The sequence below is a fragment of the Schistosoma haematobium genome, chromosome 1 (assembly GCF_000699445.3).
Source record: "Schistosoma haematobium chromosome 1, whole genome shotgun sequence".
Taxonomy (NCBI): Eukaryota; Metazoa; Platyhelminthes; class Trematoda; order Strigeidida; family Schistosomatidae; genus Schistosoma; species Schistosoma haematobium.
In genome coordinates, this window is record NC_067196.1 from 70,403,548 (window position 1) to 70,431,209 (window position 27,662).

Below are 27,662 nucleotides of genomic sequence, written 5' to 3' on the forward strand. Positions count from 1 at the left end.
GTCGGATATGACAATAATGCAAAAATGAGAATATTACGATTATTATGATCATAATGAAATGATCCACCAAATGGATAAATGAGAATGGTTGACACGAGGACAAAGTGCAGATAAGATAGTACGATTTGAGCATGTCCATTTCACTGCTGTACTGACTTCGCTAAATGCTCCGGATAAGAGCTTGAGTCGTTCAACTAAGTTGCAGTTATCATTTTATGGCCTGATTATTCTTGTCCTACAAAGAGAAACTCCATACCGCGTACGTACTAACATTCCCCCCTCTTTTCTTTTGAGAGAGACACAACACTGACGTCATCTTACGAGCCGACTAAGAAATGTGGGCTCGTCGCTCGATTCTGTATGTAAAGCAAACGACCATCTATTGAAGTTACGTCGGACGTAGCAGTCGTCACCAAAGATCGGTTATATCGCTTCCTGGTCATCTCGCCTTAAACCTATAAGTATATATCTTCTGGTTTTTCTACGACAAATATAACGATACCAGCATATTTAGTGGGTTGTGTTATCCGGAGAGTGATAGAATTATGGTATACGATCTGCCCTGTGACCATTTTTGTGGTCTGTCGTTCTGTGTCAACTAAGTCACTTTTGGAAGTGAAATATTCACCTGATCATTTAACGCAACGATTCTGTCGTCTACTATCGTTTTATGTACAGAGCGACTCGTTTGTATTGTTTTGTCACAGATTCCGTTTTCTGTTCATCTGAGTCCCTTGTTGCTAGAGTCTTTTGTATACTGGGCGACAGCCGGTTGGGCAACAATTGGTAGAATAAACCACTGTATACCTTCTCATCCTCCGCGAAACGTTTCACATAGTTTTTAAACTATGGCAGACTTATATTGCCAATTTTCGCCTAATCGGAAAGTCGGTCAGTTAATGAAATTCGTTAGACTAATGTTTGTCTTATTACATGCAGTTTATCTGATTTGAATAGTTAAAACGCCACATATACCTTCTATTACTTCGTCTGGTGAGATTTCATTTGTGTAGCCAAATTTAAATCTCCTTGTCTAAATATGGTTGACTACAAGATAACTTTACAGCCTAACGATTTGGATTTTCGGATTAGTAACACTAGAAGGCGTGATAGAAAAATTAACAGTACTGATGATCGGGGTTTTGTGAAGGGCTGATTTGTCTTTATCTGATTTTGTTTAAAAGGAACAATAAACATGCGAATAATTCAGTGTTTATTTGTATGATGGAAATAAGTTGATAGCAGTTGATAAGTCTTGCGAATTGAACGCTATATTCGTTTCTTAAGCTATTCTGTAACCCTCAAGCTAGAATTATACAGCGACCCGAACAACGAGAGAGAAAACGCAAAGTATGCAAGAAGTACTTTACTCCAAGGTTCATTATAATACAGAAAATACAGGGTTTTCATAATATTTTCAATGTCCTTGGGTTGCTCGAAGATTCTGGAATGCTACTAAACATAGTAGTAGTGTAGCAATCAACCAGTCAGAACCTCTGCATGTGACGTTTCACTTCCTTGATATTTTGGCTAAAACTTCAAGTGAACACTGACTGGATGAAACGCTTCTTAGTGTTTCCTGATCTTTGCTTGTCTTTTGCGAGCAATTTTCCGGATCACCCCAACACCTCCCCCCTTTCAAAAAGTAAGACCTATTCTTCGGATCTACTTGCAGCTTAATAACTGGTTTTCTGCAGCGGAGTTCCTAGAATGTAAGAGTGGTCTGTATAACCGGAGGATCTATGGAAGTTAGAAGTAGTCAAATTGGTTTGCTAACTAAAAATTCCCAGGACAGTCTAATTTAAGTTAGACAGAAATTAATGAACACAACTAAAAGCATCGTATTTGAGATTCGTAAAAGGCATGGAGTAAGGTACAAAGGGATAATTATTACACAAAAACATCACAGAATCGCTGAGAGGTGAGCTTAGAACAGCCAGCAGATCAAAATACAACAGCTTGCTTATATCAGTAGTTCTAATTTAACAAACGTTGAGTATAAGATATACAAAAGACCCAGAATCGCTGAACGGATTTTCCAATAGGTGACAATTCACTTTGTGCACCGAAAGCTCAGTACAAACGAACTATAAGATGCTAATTCGATAAGTTGTAATGCAATATAAAATTAATTACTTACTAGAAAGAGTAAAGGTTTTTAACGAACGAGAAGTACATTTCGATCTCCAAGGAATAGACTAGTTTAATCGACTCAAATTTAAGCAACCGAGCACATTAAATTAGTCTGACGGGGCCAAAATGCAAAGTGTAACAAAACGAATGCGGTCAATAAAATATCGTGAAACAGAAATTACAAAACTAAAAAATCACAGTAATAAGTAAATATGAGTAATGACCTTACTTTCGGTCAAAAAATAAATATGATACACAGAGATGAATAAAGTCACATACGTATCTTTAACATCAAGTCAAAATAAGAGTTACTGTCATTTAGAAAACATACAAGAGAGATATGCCCATACATATTAATACACGCACATAAATGGTTTTGCATAGATATTACATTTGTTACTGCTGACAACATATCTGTTACCCAGTCAACGCTAAAATATATATTTTTAGAATACTTATTCAATCGTTTTTGATGGGCTACATTAACTAACCTAAAAATGTTTTTTTAATGCAAACCACAAAGCTACGGGACGTCCTAAATAAACACGGTAGACTTAATGTACTTCTTAGATTTATATCTTACTGCCAGTAAAACCGATGAAAAACTTGAGCCCCGTTCTGTGACACCGTGCTGAAAAAAATGATTATTCCTTGAAAAAGTTATGGATTTATGCATACAGATGAAAAGCGAATAGTTTTCGAACACAGGGAACAACAAATGACTTGATCTGACTCCAAAGACATGCTATTCGTTTCTATACATAGAATAGTTAAATGCCTTCAAATTGCTAATCTATCGTTTTTCAGGCAGTATTGCGTGAAGAGCTAAAAGATAAAACTATGAACTTGCGTTTAATGACAAAAGCAGAAAATCAAAAAGCTTGCAATCAGTTGTAACTCGTGCAAACATGGCATACATTTATCGAGAGTTATATCGAAGATTTTAATATATATAATGTAATGCCAATATTACGTAAAGAATGAATTTTAGAGTTACGGAGTAAAGCCAATTTCAGCGGTAGATATCAAGACCAGTGTGACTGGTGTTAGGTTTTTACAGAGTGAAAGTCATTGTTGTTGGATAGTGAAACCAATGTTATCAAACAAAAGTTAAATGAAAAGTTCGAAATTCAATAAAATTCTAGGTGTTGTACAAAGACTGGCAAATACCAATCTTATCTCGTATTTAACAGGTAATTAGTAAAATCGTAATACATAACAAAACGACTATTGTTGTTCGAAAAATATCGTAAAAGTATTCAATGAAAGTAAGTCTAAAAACTATAGGGGAAATAGTAACGTCTTCACTTTTTTCCTTAGGAACACTTCAGAACAGCACTGAGAATCTTCAAGACTTAAATCAAATCATTTGTCGCTGATCTATCAATCGAGAATTCAATGAGTAACTACTTTAAAATTTTCTAAGTTCTTAATTTTTAACAATAATCATCATCAAAGGTGAATATTTTCTTTTTTATTGAGGTGAATTACTTTTCATTCATTCAGTTCCAGTTAGAACTCTTTGTAAGTTGTTTACTATTACTCTCTACATACCAATAAACATCAAACCTATATGGATGAAACTGAGATACTTGTTTATGAAAGAGAGATGGAATGATCCAATAGTTGAAAAAATTCTACTAACCAATTGAATTCTTTAATTATTTATATTTTTGTAACTTTTTTCAAGGAATCAAGTTCTTTTAATTCAAGTGATAAATCTAAAGTTTGACTATTTAATACACATTCCTCTTTTATTTTATAAGTTGAAGCAGTACGTGACATAAGTAATAATTCTAAAAGAATCTATGACATAATCACAAATCTCATTGGTTGAGATATTTGTTTGTATGTATCCATAGATATGTTTATATTCTTATTTGTTCTCATATATAAAGATTAATCTATGCTTAATTGTTACAAAACACCTTTTTACGTGTCAACACAAAGGATATGGAAGTTTTTCAAAGGATTTAATAAAGATATTCTGTTTTACACAAAATGATATTCAATATGAAGTAGAATGATTAATTTTAAAATGATGATATATCTGTGATATTTGTCATGACAACATATTATATTCAACTATTTTAAATTTTAAACAAAATATAAAGGATTTTTATTTATTTTTATAAAAGATAATACATAAATAATTATTATTTCATCAATGAAATATCCTAAACTATTTATTCATTGTTTATATATACTGACAATTTTCGAATCTATTTTATTCAAAATAGAATCATTGAACTTCAATGTACCAAATTACAAAATTATTTATATTGATGGTAAGCTATTTTATTTCATTTCATTATATAATTTAATGATTATTGATTGAGATCACGAACCGATTTTTATGTTGGACCATCAGTGAAAACCTAAAAGTACTGGACAACTGTTTCGTTCTATTGTGGGACTCTTAAGTAGTGCGCATCCAAGAGCTCGAGCGGGATCGTGGGTGCACACTGTTTCCAGGTTTTTATTGGTGGTTTAACATCAATCGGTTTATGATCTCAATCAATAACTTAATTATCCCCATAACCCTATATTGATAATTTAGTGATTAACATAAATTCGATAGTTTGAATTATTTTTAAGAAATTTAAAAAAGATCGTTATCGATTACCATAGTGATTAAAGTATAAGTAGATATGGAAATTGATAACAAAGTTTTTCCCTTGTTTATCCATGAACAACTTTTCATGTATATTGTATTACACTCATCCTAACTATTCCGATTGATTGAATCCATTCATTTAGATTTGGATATCATTCTCATGAAGGATTTCGGTGTTATGTTTTTAATGAATGTTGTAGTTTACTATGTTTTCTTTTAAATTTATTCATAATCAGATCCAGTTAATATTTTATTTCTCTGTTAATTTTAGTAAAATTTTAACAAAGTTTTTGTAGTATAAAAAGCACTATGAGTTCATTTAAACACTTGTGTGGATTATATCAAAACTTTTCTATTTTTAATAATATATGACTATTGTAGTAGACCAAAGGATTCCCCGAAAAAATGACGTATATTCAGCTAAATAGTATTGAGGAATCATAAGTTAACATTATTATTGACTTCATTTTTTTGTTCATTCAATGTGGTCGGTTTAACTATACATACGTTCTTGATTGAGATTATGAACCGATTTTTATGTTAGACCTTCATTAGAAACCTGGAAACACGGGATGGCCGTTTCATCCTGTTGATGTTAAACACTAACACCAATGGATGCCGGCTCAGTGGTCCAGTGAGTTAAGTGTTTGAGTGCGGGACCGAAGACCCTGGGTTTGTTCCCCACGAGCGAACTCGTGAATGCGCACTGCTGAGGAGTCTCACAATAAGATGAAACGGCCATCCAGTGCTTCCAGGTTTACAATGGTGGTCTAACATCAATTGTTTCATGATCTCAATCAAAAACTTAATAATCTCCACAATCCCTATACTGATATATATACGTTCATTCGATCTTCACTAAAATACCACCAATCATTTAAGTGAATAGATTTTATACATTTAAAATTTTCACTTATCAATATTTTTTTAAAAATGTATGCAATCGAAATAAATTTTAAAAAAAACTGTTCCATAATTCAATTTCGATTAAATCTTAGATACTTGTTAAGTCTATTGAAAATATTGATTATTCTAATTGTGGAAAAATATCATAGATTTGACAAGTTTTATGAAAGGCACTATTAGTAATCTAAGATCAAATTTTTATTGAAGTACGAAGTACTGAAAGGTTCTCCGATACAATACAGCATGCACCAATCCAATCACAATTGACGGAGAAGATTTGGAAGATGTAAAAACCTTTACATGTCATTGATGAACACGGTGGATCTGATGCAGATGTGAAGGCGTGGATCGGCAAAGCAAGAGCAGCATATCTACAATTGAAGAACATCTGGAACTCAAAACAACTGTCAACCAACACCAAGGTCAGAATTTTCAATACAAATGTCAAGAAAGTTCTACTGTATGGGGCGGAAACCTGGAGAACTACGAAAGCCATCATCCAGAAGATACAAGTGTTTGGGAACAGCTTTCTACGCAAAATACTTTGGATTCGTTGGCCAGACATTATCAGCAACAACCTACTGTGAGAGAGAACAAACCAGATCCAAGAGGAGGAAGAAATCAGGAAGAAGCACTGGAAGTGGATAGGACGCATATTGAGGAAAGCACCCAACTGCGTCACAAGGCAAGCTCTCATTTGGAATCCTCAAGGCCAACGGAGGAGAAGACCAAAGAAAACATTACGCCGAGAAATGGAGACAGACATGAGAAAAATGAACAAGAATTGGATAGAACTAGAAAAGAAGGCCCAGGACAGAGTGGGTTGGAGAATGCTGGTCGGCGGCCTATGCTCCATTAGGAGTAACAGGCTAAATTCAATTCAATTCACGAAGTACTGACTATAGTTTACAGAACACCTATATGTATATTTTTCTTGAATGAGATATGAAAATAATTTTTGATCTTTAATTTAGCGTGTTATGTTTATTATTAAAACAAAAAGATGAAAAATGACTGGTTTATGAAATAGTAACTAGTTATTTTTTACAAAAAAAATGAAGGCCTACTCAGTTTTCGTCAAACTATCAACCTTAATTTTAGATGTGAAAGTCACCTGAAAATCCTGTTAGGATAGCACAACGTTTGCACTGTTAAAGATTCTATAATAAAAACCATATCGAATGTCGTTGATCTGTTGAGAAGTCTCACAGTAGGACAAGATGGCCGTCCATTGTTTCTAGTTTTTAAGTGGTGGTTTAACATTGATTAATTTACGATCTCAATGTTTATCTATAGAAATCAAATTAAAATGTTTATAAGCAATACATTTATTGAATTTGTGAGTAAACAATATGCTACCAGGTGATCACTGAGTTCTGTGTACAGAGATAATATACTCGACTTTTTATGATATTGCAGTTAAATCTCTTGTTCAACCAAATATTTCCTTATTTATCATTATTTCTGCCTGATAATTTTATTTTCACACATCGATTGATGTCTTTTAAACTGAAATTCCAAGTGGTAGGAAGATTCCACTTTATCATATTCCAAACATGTTTTATCTCTGAAATCATCTTACAGATTTGTAGTTATCTTAACTCTTTTATTTTCAAAGAATAATATACTTGTGACATCATATTGCCCAATGATGAGCCGTGACCACTTCGAGTTGTTTGGTTTGTCAATATCCCGTTAGTTATATTGAATGAGTATCTCCTAGGAAACTATGGGAAATTTAAAAACATTATACGTTTTTTTAGAACCTAAGCATCCTCAGTAGAATTGTCTTTTGATCTAATCATAAGGTTTGTGAACTTTCCAGAATTGGTTTTCAGCTAATAAGTTGTTGGGAGTGAGAAAATTATGCCTGACTACTTCTAAAACTACAGTTCATATTACCATTTAAATTTTCAGAATATTGAATCATAACTTGAAAATAATCCATGAATAAATGAAAATTTTTAATTGCGATAATTGGAAACATTTTTTTAGTTACTATGATCCTCCATAAAAGATGGTTAAACAGATATCTAAGAAGTAATTTAACTTTTCTGGAAATATTAGAAATGAAAAATAAAAACGGTTGCTAAATACGTTTACAATTTCAGGTACTCAATCTCCTGAGCATGGAGGAGGAATTGTTGGCTGACTCCAAAAATGATAACATACGAAAAACATTGAATTATTTCATTGAGTCACTGAACTCTGTTAATCTAACTCTTGCTGATTCTACGTTTTAATTATCCTACAATAGAAATAAACCAAGTTTCTACAAACTATTGTAATGTAACATTTTGATTTGTTAAAAGTTGTTTCAAAATGTAACGTTTGTGTAGAAATTATTGTCACCAATGTTTAATCTCAGATTTACGTTGTATAACTTGGTTCAAACTTAATGAAACATTCATATATTTCCAATTAAACTAGAAGTCAAGATTTTGCACTTTATTATCTTTTTATTTATTTATATATTTCATTCACTCTTCTTCTTATATTTTGATTTCATTGTAAAAACACTATGTCATTTATTAGTTTGAGAATTGCTACTTTATTCATTTTCATCTTTGAATATATTTTAATTTCAATCTTTTTCTATAAGTAACTTTATACATTAAATCTTTTCATTTCAGTTTAATAAATAATTACTGCTGTAACTTTGTAGAGCGTGTCAGAACTTCATGAAGCTAACTAGTTTTAGTTACCATTTGAACAAATAGGAATCAATATCAGATGGGTTTTGTGGATATCATAAAAATTTCAATGTTTAAGATCACCAGTCAGTTGAAGCTAGACCACCATAGAAAACCTAGAAGCACTGGACGGCCGTTTCGTCATATTGTGGGACTCCTCAGCAGTGCGGATCCACGACCTCGCCCTCTGCAAGATTCGGACTCAGGACCTACTAGTTTCGCGTGCGAGCACTTAACCATAAAACCACTGAGCCGGCATCTAACGGTGTTGATGTCTAACTTCAACTAATCCCCGAAATTGAGCGACACATCCACCACTGTCTTCAGTGAGTTACTATCTCACAACAGATCTAGTTGAACTCCATCGGTCACTACTTCTCACTGGAACTCCAGGATATACCTCTTGAAGCCAGTCGCTAGTGAGCATATATTGATTAATATCAGATGGGTTTTGTGGATATTATAGTAATTTCAATGGTTAAGATCATGAGTCAGTTGAATCATTCCAAATTTAATCAAGTTTAACTAAAAGTAGCTACATTTGATTGTAATTGAGTTTGGTTATTCTTACATAGCCCTATGGGATATAATAATAATAATATTCAATTACTGTGATCGATTGTTATTTTACATTTCTTACAAGAATTTGGGAAATTAGATTTCATCACACGATTATATAGGTTAGATAATCGTAACTACCTAATTCTATAAAGCTATTTATTGTTAATTAGGAGTTTCTCCCTTAATATTTCAATGACTTTTAAATGAAAATTCGTTATCTTTAGCTTGCTTCAGCAATACACAATGCTAACATGATTAAATCATCTAACTTAAAGAATAAAACTCCACTAAAATCATCCACTTGAGCTACAAATCCTCACCATCTTAATAATAAGAGTATTTAACCAATTTAACGGTAAATAATATTGTATCAAGAATTAGTCAACATTATAAAAAAGTTAGTCAGAGTAATATACATTACCCTTTTGAAGTCAGTTTGAGTCTCTAACAATTAGATTAATACAGATGAATCGATAATATGTCATAAGTAAATGCTCCTGAACTGCAATAAACAAAATTTTTTTTTAAAATCTTATATTAAATTTGCATTGTGAATAAATAATCACTTACAACTGGGATAGTAATCCACAATTATCAAGTAGTGACTGATGTTATTCAATAGTTTAAGCAATAATTGTTTAATTATCACTAAGAATGTTTGTTTGTTTGTTTTGTTTCTGTTTTTGTTTTACACTATTACTAATCGTATTCTACATTGAATGCTGTAATAATGCTTTAAAAAAAACTATATTAGTAATCTGTATAATAATATTAATATAATAAATCAATAAACAAAACTTAAATTCCAAGCTCATATTTTAACTGTGTAAATTTTTGTTTGTATACGTGTTAGTGTCTATGTGTATGCATGAAAGACGAATAGAATATTGATTTATAAGTATGGTGATCACCATAATTATCGATATAGAGTCATTAGTGTAAAACAATCATTCGATTTGTTTATGTTTTAAATCACCATTATTTTTATTCTTCTTTTTCTTCTTTATGTATAACTAATTTGTTACACTTAACAATGTTCAGTATTATCAATAAAATAACTTTTTAATAATAAACTATACGATACATATCAAATGGATATTTTTAATAAAGATTTTATTTAATAATTGAATTCATGAGTTGATCTAAGTTAGATCACCATTGAATATCTGGAAGCATAGGATGGCTGTTTCGTTCTAGTATGGGACTCCTCAACAGTGTTCACCCACGATCTCATACGTGAAACCCAAACCCACGACCTCACACACGAACGCCTAAGGTTCAAACTACTTAGCCAGCATCTAACTGTGTTAATGTCTAACTTTAACCAATCCACAATTCAAATATTTTATTCTGATTTGTATATTTTAGAAATAAGGAGTATTTAAGATTGTATCAGATGGTAAAAATTTATTGAACTGTTCAGGTTCAATGAATTATTAACACAACATTTATAAATACACGGTAAATGGATTTCAGAAAAAGCAACACTATTTTGTAAGAATTTGTTGAGTAAATACTACCAAGGTTGTACATATTTGAAATATTTACTTCAATATGTTTAATAATCTGCACCAATTCAAATATTTGCAAAGTCGATTGTGCATACTTTTTTCCTAAGATAAAATTGTGAAAACTTTGAGGAGATAATACTAGCAGGTGACAAAAGCTTAGCTAATCTAAACTAACAGGAAAAGTTGAAGTAGTATTTGTAAAATGAGATGATTTATTCTTCATGTACTTAAACATGCAAAGACAATGCAATCGATTTCTTTATAAATTTACTTAATTATAAATCATAAATGAACAAAAGCCTTACAGAAATTAATCAATAACGGATGTCTCTCATATATTAATCTTAGGTTTACAAGATGTAATTTGTACAGTATTCACTGACTCTGATTCAATAACTCTCATTCTTGAACATTTGCTTGTTCTCTTATGAATTTCTAATCATGAGAATATGGGAATTTGGTCCAGGTTATCAAGTTTCACATGAAATATGATTGGCTGAATAATCAACATATCAATGACCATCAGTGATCAACTAAAACATATATGCTTAATAATTTATACTTTAAAGTAACGAAAATAAATTCCAAGACTATGAAACGATCGTTTACCAGGTATTTAAAATCACCCCCATTTGTAACTTTATGGATAATAAGCGTGTTTAATACTGTACTTTTTATGCAATACAGTTTTCTCTGTGATTCAAATATCTACTTGACTAATTTTGATGTATTATCAAAACTGTTTTCGGATGTATTTTGTGCTTTTTTTCATTTACCATAGAAATTCCATACTTATCTACATAGCTATATTTTGGTTTTATCCTACAGATTTCATTTCTCATCCTAAATGGATGTCAACACATAAGAGTTTTACTTTCCCAAAGAAGAGTCGTATAGTTCAAATATCTGTTCATTCATCGTCAAACAGTTTGTTTATTGCAGTAAAGTGAGTTTGCATAGTTTGTAACTTTTATATTGTGGAAAACAATATCAGATGTAATCTATTGAAGTTTATGATGCCATCAATGGTATTTTATAGTCTTTCAATCTCATGATAATCTGATTTTAAGTCACGAACGTTTTACACTGAGATTAGCAAAATGCTTAATGAAGAAGACAATTAATTTCAGAAATAAACGCGAATATATCTCATCGGAGTTCTTTTCTGTAAAATACACTTAAATTATCAAAATTCGTACATATTTTGTTGTCAATAGAAACAAATTACAATTTTGAAATAATTACTCTGGAAATTTGACTATTTATTCATTATTCTAATCTATAATTTCTTATTTGACAGTAATTCAATTATAAGAGTTTCTGCAGAAACCTTCATAAAAAAAGATGAAGCTAGTTGGTCATTGTCTAGTCAAGATATATCAACCTGTTCTGAACAAGATTCTAATAGAAAAGTAAGTGATATATTTCTATGCAACTATTCGCTGTAATTAGATATAATATATATTGTCTTGATATGTAAATTGGCAATGTCATACTTATTTGAATGTATTCTCTTATAGATGAAGAATATTCCTTTCAATCTGTTTTCAGGTTCTACAGTTACAGATTAAAATTTATAATCTAAAAAGTGGTCACACTTTTTAATTTAGATATCTAATTGCAGAACCTGGAGAGAATTTATCGAAAAGAATTTTTTGTTGTTCATATATATAGGTATTTTAATATGACAGGGGCTTTTAAAGAGTATTCACTTCTGATTAGCTGCAAGGTACTTTCACGAAGTTAATAAAAGTATATCAACTAAAATTCTGTTAATAATGACATTTACTAGTAAAGTGTACTTAACTCTTAATGGAAATATATTTTTGTCAATATATTTAAATTCATATTATTTTGAATAGCTGTTATTATTATTTCTGCTTATTGTAACAATAATGTTATACTTCGATGGTCTAATAAGAAGACGAAGATTATCAGAACTATGCAATATATTAGCGCAATACATTTCGAACGATCTAATCACACATAATGATAGAAAAGAAAATAGAGATTCCTATCCCAATAAACAAAATGAAAGAACTTCTCTTGAAATGCACTATGAATATCTACTTTAAGTTTAACAATGAATTCTTCCGACAAGTAGATGGGGTAGCAATGGGATCACCTCTAGGCCCGGTCCTTGCTAATATTTTTCTAGCCAAACTAGAAAATGGACCGCTTAAAGACATCTTAAATAAGCTTGATTATTACTGTCGATACATAGATGACACATTATGGTGGAGAAGATTTGTAGCTCAGGTGGATGATTTTGATGGAGTTTTGTTCTCTGAGCTGGATGGTTTGGTCGTGGAGCTTTCATCGTTCTTCTGAACGACATCATCAGCACAAACTTCAGATAGAAGTGAAGTGTTCGAATTTCTCCATATGTGTTTCACAGCTTGTTCTGTGCACCTCGATGTTGATTGGTTCTTGTTGACCTTAAATTTATCATTGTTTACTTCTTTGTTTTGGTTGTGTCTCCCATTGGTTTGATTTTTGTTCCCATATTTATGCATGGTTTTCCTGATTGGTTGATAAATTGGATTGATTTCAATATGTTTGTTGATTGCTGATTGACCTGAGTGCCAGGCTTCTAGAAATTCTCTGGTGTTTTTGGAGTTTCCTCTGTCTAAGATTTCTACATTTTCCCAATCGAATGAGTGTCCGTAGTTATCCACGTGTATTGAAATAAGTGAAGAAATATCATGGCGTTTGACTGCTAATTGATGTTCATGTAGGCGAGGGTGGAGGGGGCGTCCGCTTTGTCCGATGTAGTGTTTGTCGCAGTTGGTACAGTTTATTTTGTAGATAATGTTTGATTTGTTCTCCTTTGTTATTTCATCTTTTGGTTTGCATAAGATTGATTGTAGTGATTTTGTTGGTTTGTGTGCCACACCTATCCCGAAGGTTTTCAGCAGTCTCGTTGCAGTTTCTGATATTCCTTGTATGTACGGTAGGGTGATCCTTTTACTGATTTTTGTGCCTGACTTGGGTTGTGATGCTGTGTGCCGTTGGTGCTCTTTGATAAAGTTGATTGGGTAGCCGTTCTTTTGAAATATGTCCTTCAGGTATTTCTCTTCATTTCTTCGTGCTGCCAGTGTGCTGCAGTGTGTCCTCACCCTCTTGAACAATGTGTGTACGCAGTTGATTTTGTGAGCCCTTGGGTTGTTGCTGTTGTAGTTGAGAATTTGATCTGTATGGGTTGGTTTCCTATATACTTGAGTTTCCAGTTTTCCTGTATCAGTTCTAGTGATCAATATATCCAAAAATGCTAGTTGGTTGTTTGACTCCTGTTCCATTGTGAACTTGATGTCATTGAAAACGTTGTTGATCAGTTTGTATGTGTTTTCCAGTTCATCCTTTTTGACGATGACGAAGGTGTCGTCTGCGTAGCGAATCCAAATTTTTGGCTTGATCACTGGTAATATCGTGGCTTCTAGTCTTTGCATCACTGCTTCTGCGATCAGTCCTGATATTGGTGATCCCATTGGTGTCCCTTTTGTTTGTTTGTAGATTTTGTTGTTGAATTGAAAATATGTTGTTAGGCATAAATCGATGAGCTCCAGTAGACTTTGAATTTGAAGCGTCGTGTATTTGGTGAGATTTGTGTCGTTGTTGAGTAGTAGGGATATAGTTTCTTTTGCTAACTGTGGTTCAATTGAGGTGAACAGTGCAGTTACGTCGAAGGATATCATGAGTTCGTTGTTGTTGATTTGAATGTCCCTAATTTGGTCCAAGAATTGTGTTGGGGATTTGATGGAGTGTTTGGCTGAATCTACTAGATGTCTCAGTATTCGTGAAATTTCTTTTGACAAATTGTACGTTGGCGTTCCGGGGAGTGCTACTATTGGACGTAGTGGAATGTTCGGTTTGTGTATTTTGGGCCTGCCGTAGAATCGAGGGAGTACTGGTCCACTGGATTTCATTCTCCATTGGTCTTGTTTTGTTATTTCTCCTGCTTTGACTAGCTTGTTTAAAGTCTTTGAGATTTGGTTGTCTAATTTTTTGACGGGATTTGTGTCCATCAGTTTGTATGTGCTCTTATCTTCGAGTAGTTCTTCGGCTTTGTTGACGTATTCTTCTTTGTCCATGATTACTGTGGTGCGTCCTTTGTCCGCTGGTATTATGACAATATCCTTTCTATTTCTGAGTTCTTTCAAGGCCTTTTGTTCTTGTGGAGTTAGTTGGTTGTTTTCTTTCACCTGTTGAGTTATCGGTACTATAGTTTGCCTTATTTCCTGTTGTGTTTCTTCACTGATTCCGGAAGTTTTGAGTGATGACTCTAGTGCTGCGAAGAACTCCAGCTTTGAGGCGTCGCTTGTATTGTAGTTTAATCCTTTTTGGAGCAGGTGTTCTTCCGTATTTGTTAGTGGTTGTTTTGACAGATTGATCACGCAGTTGTTTGTGTTCTCTTCCATGGTTGGTTTAGAGATCTTGATTAGTTTTTTCTTTAAGGTGTTTCTTCTTTGTTCTCTGTGTCGTTTGCATGATATCTCGATGGCTGTTGTCACGACGTCCCCTCCACCTACGCCTACATGAACATCAATTAGCAGTCAAACGCCATGATATTTCTTCACTTATTTCAATACACGTGGATAACTACGGACACTCATTCGATTGGGAAAATGTAGAAATCTTAGACAGAGGAAACTCCAAAAACACCAGAGAATTTCTAGAAGCCTGGCACTCAGGTCAATCAGCAATCAACAAACATATTGAAATCAATCCAATTTATCAACCAATCAGGAAAACCATGCATAAATATGGGAACAAAAATCAAACCAATGGGAGACACAACCAAAACAAAGAAGTAAACAATGATAAATTTAAGGTCAACAAGAACCAATCAACATCGAGGTGCACAGAACAAGCTGTGAAACACATATGGAGAAATTCGAACACTTCACTTCTATCTGAAGTTTGTGCTGATGATGTCGTTCAGAAGAACGATGAAAGCTCCACGACCAAACCATCCAGCTCAGAGAACAAAACTCCATCAAGATGACACATTAATCATATGTGACGAAAATATCGACAAACAGGAGATGTTAGACGCTTTCAATAATGTCCACGCAGCCATTAAATTCACCAGCGAGGAGGAAAAGGACAATAGCATAGCTTTTCTAGATGTCCGACTCTCTAGAAGGATAGATGGTTCCATAAAGCGAAATATGTTTAGAAAGTGTACATGGACGGGTCAGTATACCCATTTCCAAAGCTTCACACCTCTGCAATATAAAATAAATTTGGTTAAGTGTCTCAACCACAGAATCAAGGTATTATGTTCTGAAGACAGTGTGGAGGAAGAAATAGTTATACTGAAGAACACATTACGTAATAATGGCTATCCGGATAATTTCGTCAAAAAATACCTCGTACAAAGTATTAAAAAGAGAAGACATTGCGACACGGTCAGTAAAAAGACCTTATATCTGAAACTTGACTTTAAAGGCGACATAGCGGGTGATATTCTAACACCTCGACTCAAAAGATCTGTCGAGAGGACGTTTCATGCCGCCAAGTTACACATAACTTTCTCGACTAAGCCAGTACTCACACAACTAATCAAGGATAAGTTACCGAAGATGGGCTCCTCCATGTGTGTATACCAATTCAACTGCTCCTGTGGAGCTAGTTACATAGGCCGTACTCAGAGGGCTTTATCCTTGCGTGTTCGTGAACATGTACCAGCATGGTTGGGAAAAGGAGTCACCAAATCGATTAACAGCACCATTCTTTCTCACTTGGTAGATAGTGAACATCATATTAAAATAGAGGAAGCTTTCTCTGTTTTATATCAAGTTCCAAAATATCTACCTCAAGGAGCTAGATTACGACTACTTTACACAGCCGAAGCCATCTGGATCAACTCCAGAAGACCTAATTTATGCATCCAGAAAAAATATATCCAGCCTCTATGTTTACTCTGGCCTACGACTGGATCACCAAATACCTAGACTAAATATTATAAACCTCTTACCCCTTCCTTCCTTCATTTTATTTATTTTCCTTATTATCATTATTTGTCATTATCTATATCTTAATCTTCATATCCATCATTCCTAATTTGTTGACCGTAATTACCTTGATAACACCCCCCTTATTACATATTATATTCACACAACAATATTATTATTATTATCTCAGTTGACAAAATTATTTTCAATTTTGCAATAGTACTATTATATTATCTTATTGTGACTGAACAATTTACTGACCTTTATTGAATGACCTTTCTAATTTGCAAATATTACAATTTTTTGAAGTATATATATATATATATCGTAACAGATGCAAACGCTCACCATTTTTTAACACATAACATTGTCAAACTCATTAAAACATGCCTTATTTTTGGCCTTTGTAAAATATTATAATTATGGACTTATAACTGTAGAGCCTGATGATGAAGTTATTGAAAACAATTGTTCGCTCAAATATTCTTCATAATGTACTTGTTAAGAACATTTATATATAAAAATAAAAGGTCAAGTTGACCAGAAATAGGGGGTAAGGATGATAAAGAAATTGTATGAAAACAATCTGAAACCTCATCACTCTGGTTATTAAGCTAATATTAACAGGGTAGGTTTAAGGGGAGAACAAACTGTTTTCGAATAAACAAACGGAGGGGTTAAGGCTTCAATAAATCTTAGTATACACCCTTTCACACTTTTGTACAATACCACAAAAGTCGAGTTAAGATCAATCTTATGACCTGTTTTAATTATGTGTTTGGATGTTTATCTTCCACTTTTATTGAACTATTTGATGCTATATAAGTACTATTTAAGTACATGTTCACATGTTCAAATTGTTTTCACATTATTTCCCTTATTATCCTTGTCTCCTCTTTCCCTCCATTTCTGGTCAATTTGACCTTTTATTTTTATATATAAATGTTCTTAACAAGCACATTATGTGTGATTAGATTGTTCGAAATGTATTGCGCTAATGTATCACATAGTTCTAATAATCTTCTACACTATCGAAATAATGTTATACACAAAAAGAGTACGTAGATATTTGAATCTGTAGTGCTTATTCATATTTATTTGTTAAGAAATACCTTTGTACATTGAACAAAATATACATTCTTTGATCTGTATACTACATATAATATTTTTAAATAGAAGAAATCTATATCCCTGAAAAAGTTTTCTTAATGAAATGATCTCATCTAAAAAAGCAATATGAATTACAAAATGATGAATAATTATTTTGGGTGATAAGTATTCTGTTTAGAAAATAATAATAATTCAAAATGAGATGGTTATTAATCTTGCCTTGCCCTGGTGACAAATATTCCTTCGTTACATCTTAAACGTTTTTTACTCTTTCTTGCATTTATTACATCATTGAGTTTTATTTCAGTTATCTTCCAGATTAGTAATCTTATTTTATTAACTGAGCTCTACTCATTTTATTACCATCAGCGTTTACTCAATGTGTAATCACTTGTTTCTGGTCGTTTGAACTGTTGTTACAAACAATGTTGTAGAATTTTCTTTTACATAAAGTATATATTTACTATATTCAGTCTATTAAATTTATTTACACCCATTATATACTATACTAATTTGTCTTCAATACGACTTCCAACTAAACCATTTCATGTGAGTAATTTAAACCCATTATGTAATTATGATTTTAAATATCATAGGTTGTAATGAAAAAAAGTTAAGGATATCAGACAGTTTTTATGCGTAGCGGTTCACATCTAGTCAAAAGGTACTTTGTGTATCAGGGGAACAATTAGAGAAGTGTGAGTAAGTACAGATAGAAAAGACACGAACAAAAGGAAAGATGGGCCAACCTTATGCATTTGCATTTAATAACGAAATCAGATTAGGACAATTTTAAAATCAAAGCTAGAAGCATATAGTATGGAGTTTATGATCCAATACAGTAAGAATTATTTCTTATTCGAAAATAGTATGTATTCATGAATGGCAATTATTTAAGCTATAAATTCTTTAATAATTATATAGTTTTAACGTCTAACATATAAACGTCACTTAATAGGCACTTGATAAACTAAATAATTACACAACGATGCTCAATTTTTCACCTTTTACTATGTGGTATTTCATTAATCTCAAAATCACAGTGACTGCTAGACTATTAGTAATGATTCTAAAGTCAACTTATAATTCATTGTTGACGAATCATTTATAATATAATGTTAACTCACTACTTAATAATAAACATTAAACTGCAACGAGCCATGGACTCAAGTTTCATGAATATTGATATTCATAATCAAGTTAAATGTATAGCTGTAGTAAAACTCAGATTTAATGTACTTGTCAATTCAGTGTAGCTCATAGCAGCAGTAAAATATTTATGTATTGAAGGAACTATAGGATTGTATGATGTATATTGTTTGAGAAGTGGGACATACTTAATAGGAAAATGTCTGACTATGAAGCACAGTGAATAAGCGAATATTTTCTTCAGATTACAGAAAAATCTTATCATTCAGTCTTCAGAAATAGAAAATCGAGTTCCAGGGTCTTTTGTATAAATCGAATTCAGAACGCGACGATATTAAACCACTTATCGTAGATCAAACATTAAAAATGTAATCTACAATATCAAGTCAGTCATGAAAACCAAGAAGGTCTTATTTGAAATAATCGAAGATAACTTTTAGTCCATATTATTTGAAAGTCATTTAATACTAGTAAATAATGACTACAAAAGAAAGTGTATATTTTTCCAACTAAATAATTTATATTTCAGCCTCATGGTAAATTAATCCATTTAACAGCAACAGGATTATATGTAATTCAAACTGAAGGTAGAGAAAAGTTCTTTTCAGATATAATTTCTTCCCATGATATTTCATTTAAAATTTCTTTGTCATAAATAATCACTTGAAATGTAAATACTTCTACAATAATTTTATTGAATTTATTATAGATTCCATGTAATCAATATGCTGTGACTTTGCTAAAAGTTGTAGATAAAATATTTCCTGGACTGAATGATTCACCTTTACATCGAGCTGGAGTTTATGTATGTTTATCCAATGGATTAATAGCTGAATGTTCACTTCGTCAGGTTAGTTTTTTACATATTGTCCTACTACATAAATCTTATATCAATATAAGCAGGTAAATTATAATTTTGATGACTTCCAGTGATAATTATAATGGTTATTGAGATTTGAATAATATAAGCATTATGAATTTATTCAGTAAATACACATACTGTTAAAAACATCTATGTTCTTATGAATGACAAATTGTGCAAGATTGATTTTTCACATTTATTCATGGAATGTTTGAAGTATCTTCTGCTTGTAAATTGAATGTATGATCGGTTACAAATTGACACAGCATAGAATTATCTTATAGATCATAAATTATACAAAATTATTACCAAATTACGGTTCTTTTCTAGCTCAATTAAATTTTTTTGTTTAACTGGATTAATTCAAATAATATAATCAAATTTATGGATAATAACATAATCAGGATCCCTCAGTGATAGTGTAATGAAACCCAATAAACCACTGAACATGTATAATTAATTTTTTTTTAAAAAAGTAGTCTGCAGGCTGAAACATAAGCTACAGTTGAAGTAAACTTGTATGCTTAACGTTGAGAAATAATCATGATATGGTATTTACAAGTTGGAAGATAAAGTCTTGTTCAAAAAGGTGAATAATCATCGTTTTACCCTTCTATTTAGTTAACATTGTTTACTTTATCAAGCTCTTAAAATATGAAATCATCATTGATAGACTTTTTGTTACCATAGTGTAAATTGTTTAATACAGTGGTCTAGTGGTTAAGTGCTCGGGCGCGAAACCAGTAGGTCCTGGGTTCGAATCTCGCAGGGGGCGAGGTCATGGATGCGCACTGATGAGGAGTCCCACACTAGGACGAAACGGCCGTCCAGTGCTTCCAGGTTCTCTATGGTGGTCTAGCTTCAACTGACTCATGATCTTAACCATTAAAATTAATACAGAATTGTTTTTAGTTTGATTGTGTGTATACTTAATTAAATACTTAAATTGAATAACGTACCGTTTACATAAAATATTTAGTCCGATATTTTATAAGGTGGTCAATGGTGTGAATTATTTTACTTATGGTTAAAAATAGTTTATTATTTATTAGTTCAACTGGGAATTTTGTCAGACTGTAATCAATGCATATCAAATATACATACCTTACATTCTATTTTGTTTCTAATTTACTCAAATACCATATATAAATAAACCCGCATTCAATCATCAATGAATGAGTCTGTCAGTAAAAATAAAGACCAATATGTTTTTTTTCATTTTATGAACATGATCTAATCTAAACTCATTAGTATTGAGTGTAAACTTTAAGAGAGAACAAGAAGTAATTATGATAACTTTTGACTAAAAAAAAATACCTGACGTCTTTACTAAAGCTAATCATCAACAAGACGATCTTAAACAAAACAATAAGTACTGAACTTTTATTAGACAATTGTTGATGAATCAGGATATTTGAATATCAGTAATGATTGTCAGTATTCATTACTTTATATTTATGTTAGGATAATCTTTTTTGATTACCTATAAAACTTAAAATACCTTGGAATACAACTGATAAACTCAAATGTAAATTTATGAAGAATGATTTTTCAATATTCAAATTGATTTACTCTTATAATAAAGCAACACTGTTTAACGCAATTATCCTCTATGTATCTGTATATGTTTTTAGTATTATATTAACTCATTATGCAAAGTGAAATACTTTTGTTTAGAACTTAAGCCAACTTGAAACACGACGCTGTTTTTGTATTCACAAGTAACTGATTGAGTAACAGTCTGTTACATTTGGTGGTATAAGCTGTAATTTTAAAATATCTTCATCTTTTGTAGGCTAACAATTTACGTGCTCCATCGAAAATACACTGGAAAAGTGTAGATCATTGTCCAATAGATCCTGATCGACCAGCAGTTGGTTTTGTCGCAAGTACACAAAATTTGTACATAGGTACCAAAATAGGATCATTTAAAAACGCTGAAATGCGTATTATGAAAATAAATTCTGTAGAAAATTTGAATTCAATCCAACCATTCAAATATCCTATTCGCACATCACCTGATGACAGAATGATAAAACAAAATAGTAAGTTACTTTAATGGATAATGGATTATCGATGTTGTTTACACAAGAATATTATTTTGATATGCTGTTACAGTCAGAATCATGGTTGGATTTATCCCTCTTCACAGGCATGATCAGCTTGATATAAATAGTAACACTAAATGTAGAGAACTGCCATGTGCTATAAGATTGTTTTAAGCTTATTATTAGTTCAAAAATTGTTTAGGTAGTACATTTATGACATGTATTACAGCAATGAAAAACATCAGACGGGAACTTTTAATTCTTCTTAGTGGACATCCCATAGATTTATGAACCGTGCATTTAACGTCATTTCCTGCACCATAACGAATTAATTATAAGCATCTATAACTGAAGAAAATAAAATGGAAACAGAGAGCACTGAGCAGCAAAGCAATAATTACCAAAATATGACAGTCAGGTCTACCAAAATGCATGTGTCATGTGATTCAGTGATATACTGTTCACGTTAGATGTTTAAATTAGTTAGGGTTCCTAGGATCGTTGTTAATGTAAAGTAACAGCAGGTAGGTGGTTTTACTTAACGATTTCAGTAATAAGAATGGCTAAACATTTAGAGTTCCTATAATCCCACTTATGGAATAAGATACACTTACAGGTGCTAGAACATTTAATAAATTTTCAGAAGAGCAGCAAGCTTCAATGGGAGGGATTTTATCTTACGTATGGATTGTAGTAGATTATTCCATAGTATTGGAAATTCGCTGGCAAGGTAATTCATATAGAGATGATTTAGAATGGGTTAGTTCCACTAGTGACAAGGAGTTATGGATGTCGTATTTAGAAGTTTCTGAATATTGAATTACTTGACTAGATGTAAAGGATAGTTTATTAAGTACTTTGAAAGAAATGATTATATTTAGTTTGAGTCTCCCCTTCCATAAAGGCGTCGAGTCCAAGTTTATTACATCTGAACTTATAATTCACGGTACAATCAGTTCCAAGAATCCAAGGTGTAAATCGTCTCTGTACCGATTCCAACCTTAACTTATCCTTTATGCGCGCACTGCTGAGAATAAACGTGCAATATTCTAGAAGTGGTCGAACACATACTTTGTACATTAAAATACGTGACTCATTGTTATAAAGGTTTCGAGTCATGTGACCTACTAGACGTTGAGACTTGGAGGTCTGTTTCAATATCTGTTCTGTAAACGACAAGTCTTGGGAGTATCTAAGTTCTAAGTCTACTACTGTATGTAACCTAGATAACACTTATCCATTTATGGTAAGGTCTAGGTTGAGCGATGTATTGCCGAAGCATATCCATCCACATTTAGCCGTATTAACATCCAGTTGCCATTTTAAGCACCACTGTGCTACCTTGTTAAGCTCCATGCTGATGCAATTTTGCATATTTTTCAGCTCACGTGGAGAAAATGAATATACTACTTCAAGATCATCATATAGAAGGGGCTTATCCACACAAAAACTTTCACAAATATCATTGAGAAACACCAAAAAGGGCAAAAGGCCAAAGACATTACCTTGTATCACACCACTTCTAACAGCGACAGCGTTAGACAATGAAGAGTTAATTTTACCTATTTGATGTCGATTGTTGAGAAAGGAACCAAACCAAGCTAGCAAAGGATTTTGAACCCCATAAGATGCAAGTTTACCTACAAGAAGTTGGTGGCTACCCATGTCGAAGGTTTTAGAAATGTCCAGATATAGCACTAAGACTAGATATCCTTGGCTACGTAGAGAATAGACTAAATTAAAGAAGTCAAAATGATATGTCATGCAAGATCGATTTTTAAGAAATCCATGTTGAGTATCATTGATAAATTTTCCAGCGAGTAAATAGTTGGAAAGTTCATCACTTATAATTTTTTCCATAATCCTAGGGTTAACTGGCGTAATATTTATGGGCCGGTAATTGTTCATCTCAATCTTATCTCCAGATTTGTAACGTGGTATGATGTACGCGGTTTTCCAACAGTAAGGGTAAGAATGTGTTTCCATAGAGAGAGTAAACAGCTTTAGAAGAAGAAGTGGAATATCTGGACCACCGTATTTGTAGAGAAAGGATGAAATCCCGTCTACTCCATGACCTCTCGAAAGCTTAATGGTATTTATAGCCTTATTAATTTTCATGCATGTGAAGGAGATAGATTTTATTGAGTTGTTAATCACGTACATAACTCTTGAAGCAGAGCCACCATTCGCAAAAATACCACTGTAAAGGTCTGCTATATTTTTAGAGTTGCATATAAAAGTGTCGCTACACAGGATGCATAGTATATCAACATTTTGAGTTGCTTTAGCGCGTTTATTGAAAAGGAGAGTTAAGTTTTGTACCTTTGAGTTAGTATTAAGTGCTAGTATCTCCTCATTAATGGCTTTTAATCTATGTTTCTCTTTCATTTGATTAAAAATTATTGTTATTTGTGCAACTGCCGTGAAGTCGTTTGACTTAAAATAACGATTCTGTAGGCGTTTTAGTTTATTACGATATTTAGTTGGTATATATAATTCGTAAGGTTTACTGAACCTGTATATTTTAAGAGGTACACAGGAATCCAAACAAGATTTAACGATTAGATAGAATGTTTCAATGGCATCCCAGTTCGAAATTTTTATCAGTGAATCGAGGAGGTCCCAGTCAGCATGCTTATAGTCTATATATTGACGGGTTTTGTTGTATGGGTTGGTTATAAGAGGGACGGTTAGGGAGAGCATAAACTACTATTTTATGGTCACTGCTTTCAAATGTATTGTATACTTGTACATACAGTGGGATGATATCTCTACTAAATATTAGATCAAGTATATTATGACCAACTTCCGTATTGATCTTTCATGAAATAAGTGGTACGCCTTAGTCATAATTGTCCAAATTCAAGAACAGTAAATCTGTTTGCATTTATAGGTAAGTTGTTCATTTAAATCTGTATAAAACGTTTATGTAGCACATTAAATTAACAGTTTAACTTGATATACTAACTTCGTATGAGATGGCAGCAAAAGGTATTCATTCATGGAATCAAGAATTGGTCTTTAGGAACTAGAAGAGTAAAAACAACTTACTAGATAAATCGCAGATACTTGAGTTCATTATGTATTTACTTAGAGCATGAACAATTGTGAAGTAATTGTATAGTTTATATAAGGAAGTGACAAGTTATAAATAGTTAATCACTAATAACCTGAATTGGAATCATATAAACTGAAATTGCTCTTTTGTATATAAAAAATAGTAGGTGTATCATACATACTGATCAAAGTATAACATGATAGGTCTATACCTAGTTGTTTAATCCTTTTTAAATGCTTCGCAGTTTGAAGATAATTATTAAGTCAGTGATTGAAACAAATCAATGTTTTGTAGGCCGTTGTCATTTTAAAATATGTAGCAATTATTACTTTCACAGTTGCTACTGTCAGCCTCATTTTACACATTTTTCAAATACTTTATTAGTTAACTATCAATGTTTTTATCTAAACAACAAAACTCTTTCACTATCTCGTACACATACTTGCACACAAATTCTTATCATCCTATACAAACAGTTACATGTCTTTATTATCGTCATTAACATATGTTTCGAATATAGGTAATCAAATTTTCTTTAGCAGCAACAGTTTAAATGCTTCAAATGAATATTTATACTTCTAATCGTAAATATAATGAGAAACAAGTGAAATTAGATATATGCTTAGATAGTTTTTTTATTTTAATGAAAGCGATAAGGATATTCAAATCAACATTCTACTTATCACCTTAACAGATAACTCATATTTATTGAATAAAAATAAAGAGAATTCAGCAGGTTAAATTAATCGCACAAAACAATTACTTTCTAAACACATCTCAGAACACTACCCGGCGGGGTTTTTAAAGGAGAATGCAAAACAGTTACCAGTTCAATACAGGACAACCTAATCAACTCTGGACACGCTGCTCCGGAGGAGTCTTCTCTTAAAACAATCTACACGATCAAAAAGACTGGATCGAAGGAAGGTCGGATTAAAAACTTTTTCAATGCTGAGTCATTAGCGATCTACCAATTCAAGCTTGAACTCTGTGTGTTTTGGATTTTTTAAAAAAAAAGACTATTATTTTTTAATTTTAAACTGTGATCATTTATTATTATGACCTTTATGTTTGCCGTTTTGCGTCATATCTGTCAATTTGACAATTATAATTCTAATCAGAGAGGGGTTTCGACCCGTACATTATTTTCACCCTCCTATTCTTCTCTAACCCCTTGATTATTACATAACCTCACTTGGCAATCGGAGTCTCGAATCACTTTATGATGCAGTCTTTTCTACCCCTCTATAGACATATATTTACCATACAACTATAAAAACTAAAGTACACCTAAAGTAAATGGTTTCTTCGAAAATAAATTTTTTTTCGGTGAATTCTGTCTTTTTTATTCAGTGACACAATAGGTTAAGTCAATTGATATTTATTAAAAAAGCACATGTAAAAATGTAGAAAAAATAACTACATGAAATCATAAATAGTCGGGAACATAATACAAGTTCTAAATATACAATCCCACTTCTAAAATGTTGTGTCGTCATACATTTAGTCTCATGAATTAAAAGTACCTTCTGAGAAATCAGCGTTCTGACGGAGTCAGATATCTTTCCAACATACAGGATTACTGAGACTTGAATCAGACCTTTCTTAAGTGTTTGGTATATTTAAGATTTCACAGGTTGTTATCATTAGGATGTTTGATAATTATCTTACGCTATACAATACAGAAAATGTAAACCAAACTCAATCTTTATTAATCTTTTTCAGATAATACAATATTTGTACATAGTTTCGAGTTTCACAATGCTGTATACTTTTTGTTTCGAGAACTGGCTGATGAGACAGCTGAAAGTTGTGATAAATCTGTAAGTATTTTTTTAAAGAAAAATGAATAAATACAAGATTTCCACTGAATAGGAAGATTTCCTTGAAATCAATGGAAGGTATTCTATTCAAAGATATAAAGATATGTAATAAGAATTATATTAATTTGTTCAAGCATCAAAATGTGATGAACGATATATAATAGTTTTATAGACTATTGAAATGCCTTTTAGGAAGCAGATCATTTTGTTTTAAATACATATGAAATAACCGGTTGGTAATCAAAAAGTTTAATTCCATAATTCTGTTTGATATTTATGGAACAAAACTGGAATATTTATCGGTAAATAAGATTTGATTACTTATGATGTAGTACTGGAAATGTTCGATTTTCTAAGTCATTCAGGAAATTTATTCCAACAACCTAGTTGTATATACAGTTTTAAAATCAAAGAATGAAAGTTGTCTGAAAACGCAGAAAAAATACTTAAGGTATAAAAACCAGAAACTGTTAGTTACCTACGTATAAATTATGCCATAAACAGTACAGTCAGAAATACAGTGCTCCTTTCAAATAATTGAGTGGGAATTGAATTCCAATACTTAATGTTTATCAGGAAAACATAACATACCAGTGTAATATGACAGTGACAGTAATAAATGAAAATACATTAAGAGATGGATTTCTAGGCTATTCAAGACATTCTCAATCAACAGATTTTCAGAAGAATTTCACACAATAAAAAAACAGCGCGAAGAAACTAGTAAGAGATACCATCACAAGTAAAGGAAACGAATTAAAAATGAAGTTGAGAGTAGTTAGACGATTGGTTCTTTACTATAAACCAACAGAAATTATAACAGTATACAAGTCATGAGTCTAAGATAAATGATATATAGCAGCTGAAAACATGAAATGTAAGTGAAAATTTTTTGTTCAGTAAAAGTCACACTTGTTTGGTTAATCATTAACTAACCAAAGCTCTTTCATCTATAATTCTATATACCTTTTTGTATAACTGCAGATTGTTGTGTCACGAATCGGTCGATTGTGTAGTGTAAGTCTTCATTTTCATATATATATATATATATATATATATATATATTACTTAGAAACTGTCATAAGTCGATTATTTTGTGCAAACTAGAGTAAACCGTAACAACAACTGTGATTCAAACAAAGTTATAAATGAGTGATATCGATGTATAACTTGAATTACGTACTCCGATCGTGCTATGAAATGTTTAGTAATAATATCAATATTCATAAACTTG

The 27,662-nt window shown here is 32.0% G+C and overlaps 1 protein-coding gene across 1 annotated transcript in view; it reads left to right on the forward strand.

Moving 5' to 3' along the window:
* The first annotated feature begins 4,139 nt into the window (after positions 1 to 4,139).
* SEMA5A (Semaphorin-5A) overlaps positions 4,140 to 27,662 on the forward strand; it is a 40,588-nt gene continuing 17,065 nt past the window's right edge. Inside the window, exons 1-7 of the mRNA XM_051209570.1 lie at positions 4,140 to 4,421; positions 11,250 to 11,367; positions 11,722 to 11,833; positions 19,347 to 19,487; positions 21,295 to 21,544; positions 26,331 to 26,428; positions 27,413 to 27,445. Coding sequence (XP_051075026.1) covers positions 4,301 to 4,421; positions 11,250 to 11,367; positions 11,722 to 11,833; positions 19,347 to 19,487; positions 21,295 to 21,544; positions 26,331 to 26,428; positions 27,413 to 27,445 — 873 coding nt within the window. The 5' untranslated portion in view covers positions 4,140 to 4,300. The remainder of the gene's footprint in view (positions 4,422 to 11,249; positions 11,368 to 11,721; positions 11,834 to 19,346; positions 19,488 to 21,294; positions 21,545 to 26,330; positions 26,429 to 27,412; positions 27,446 to 27,662) is intronic.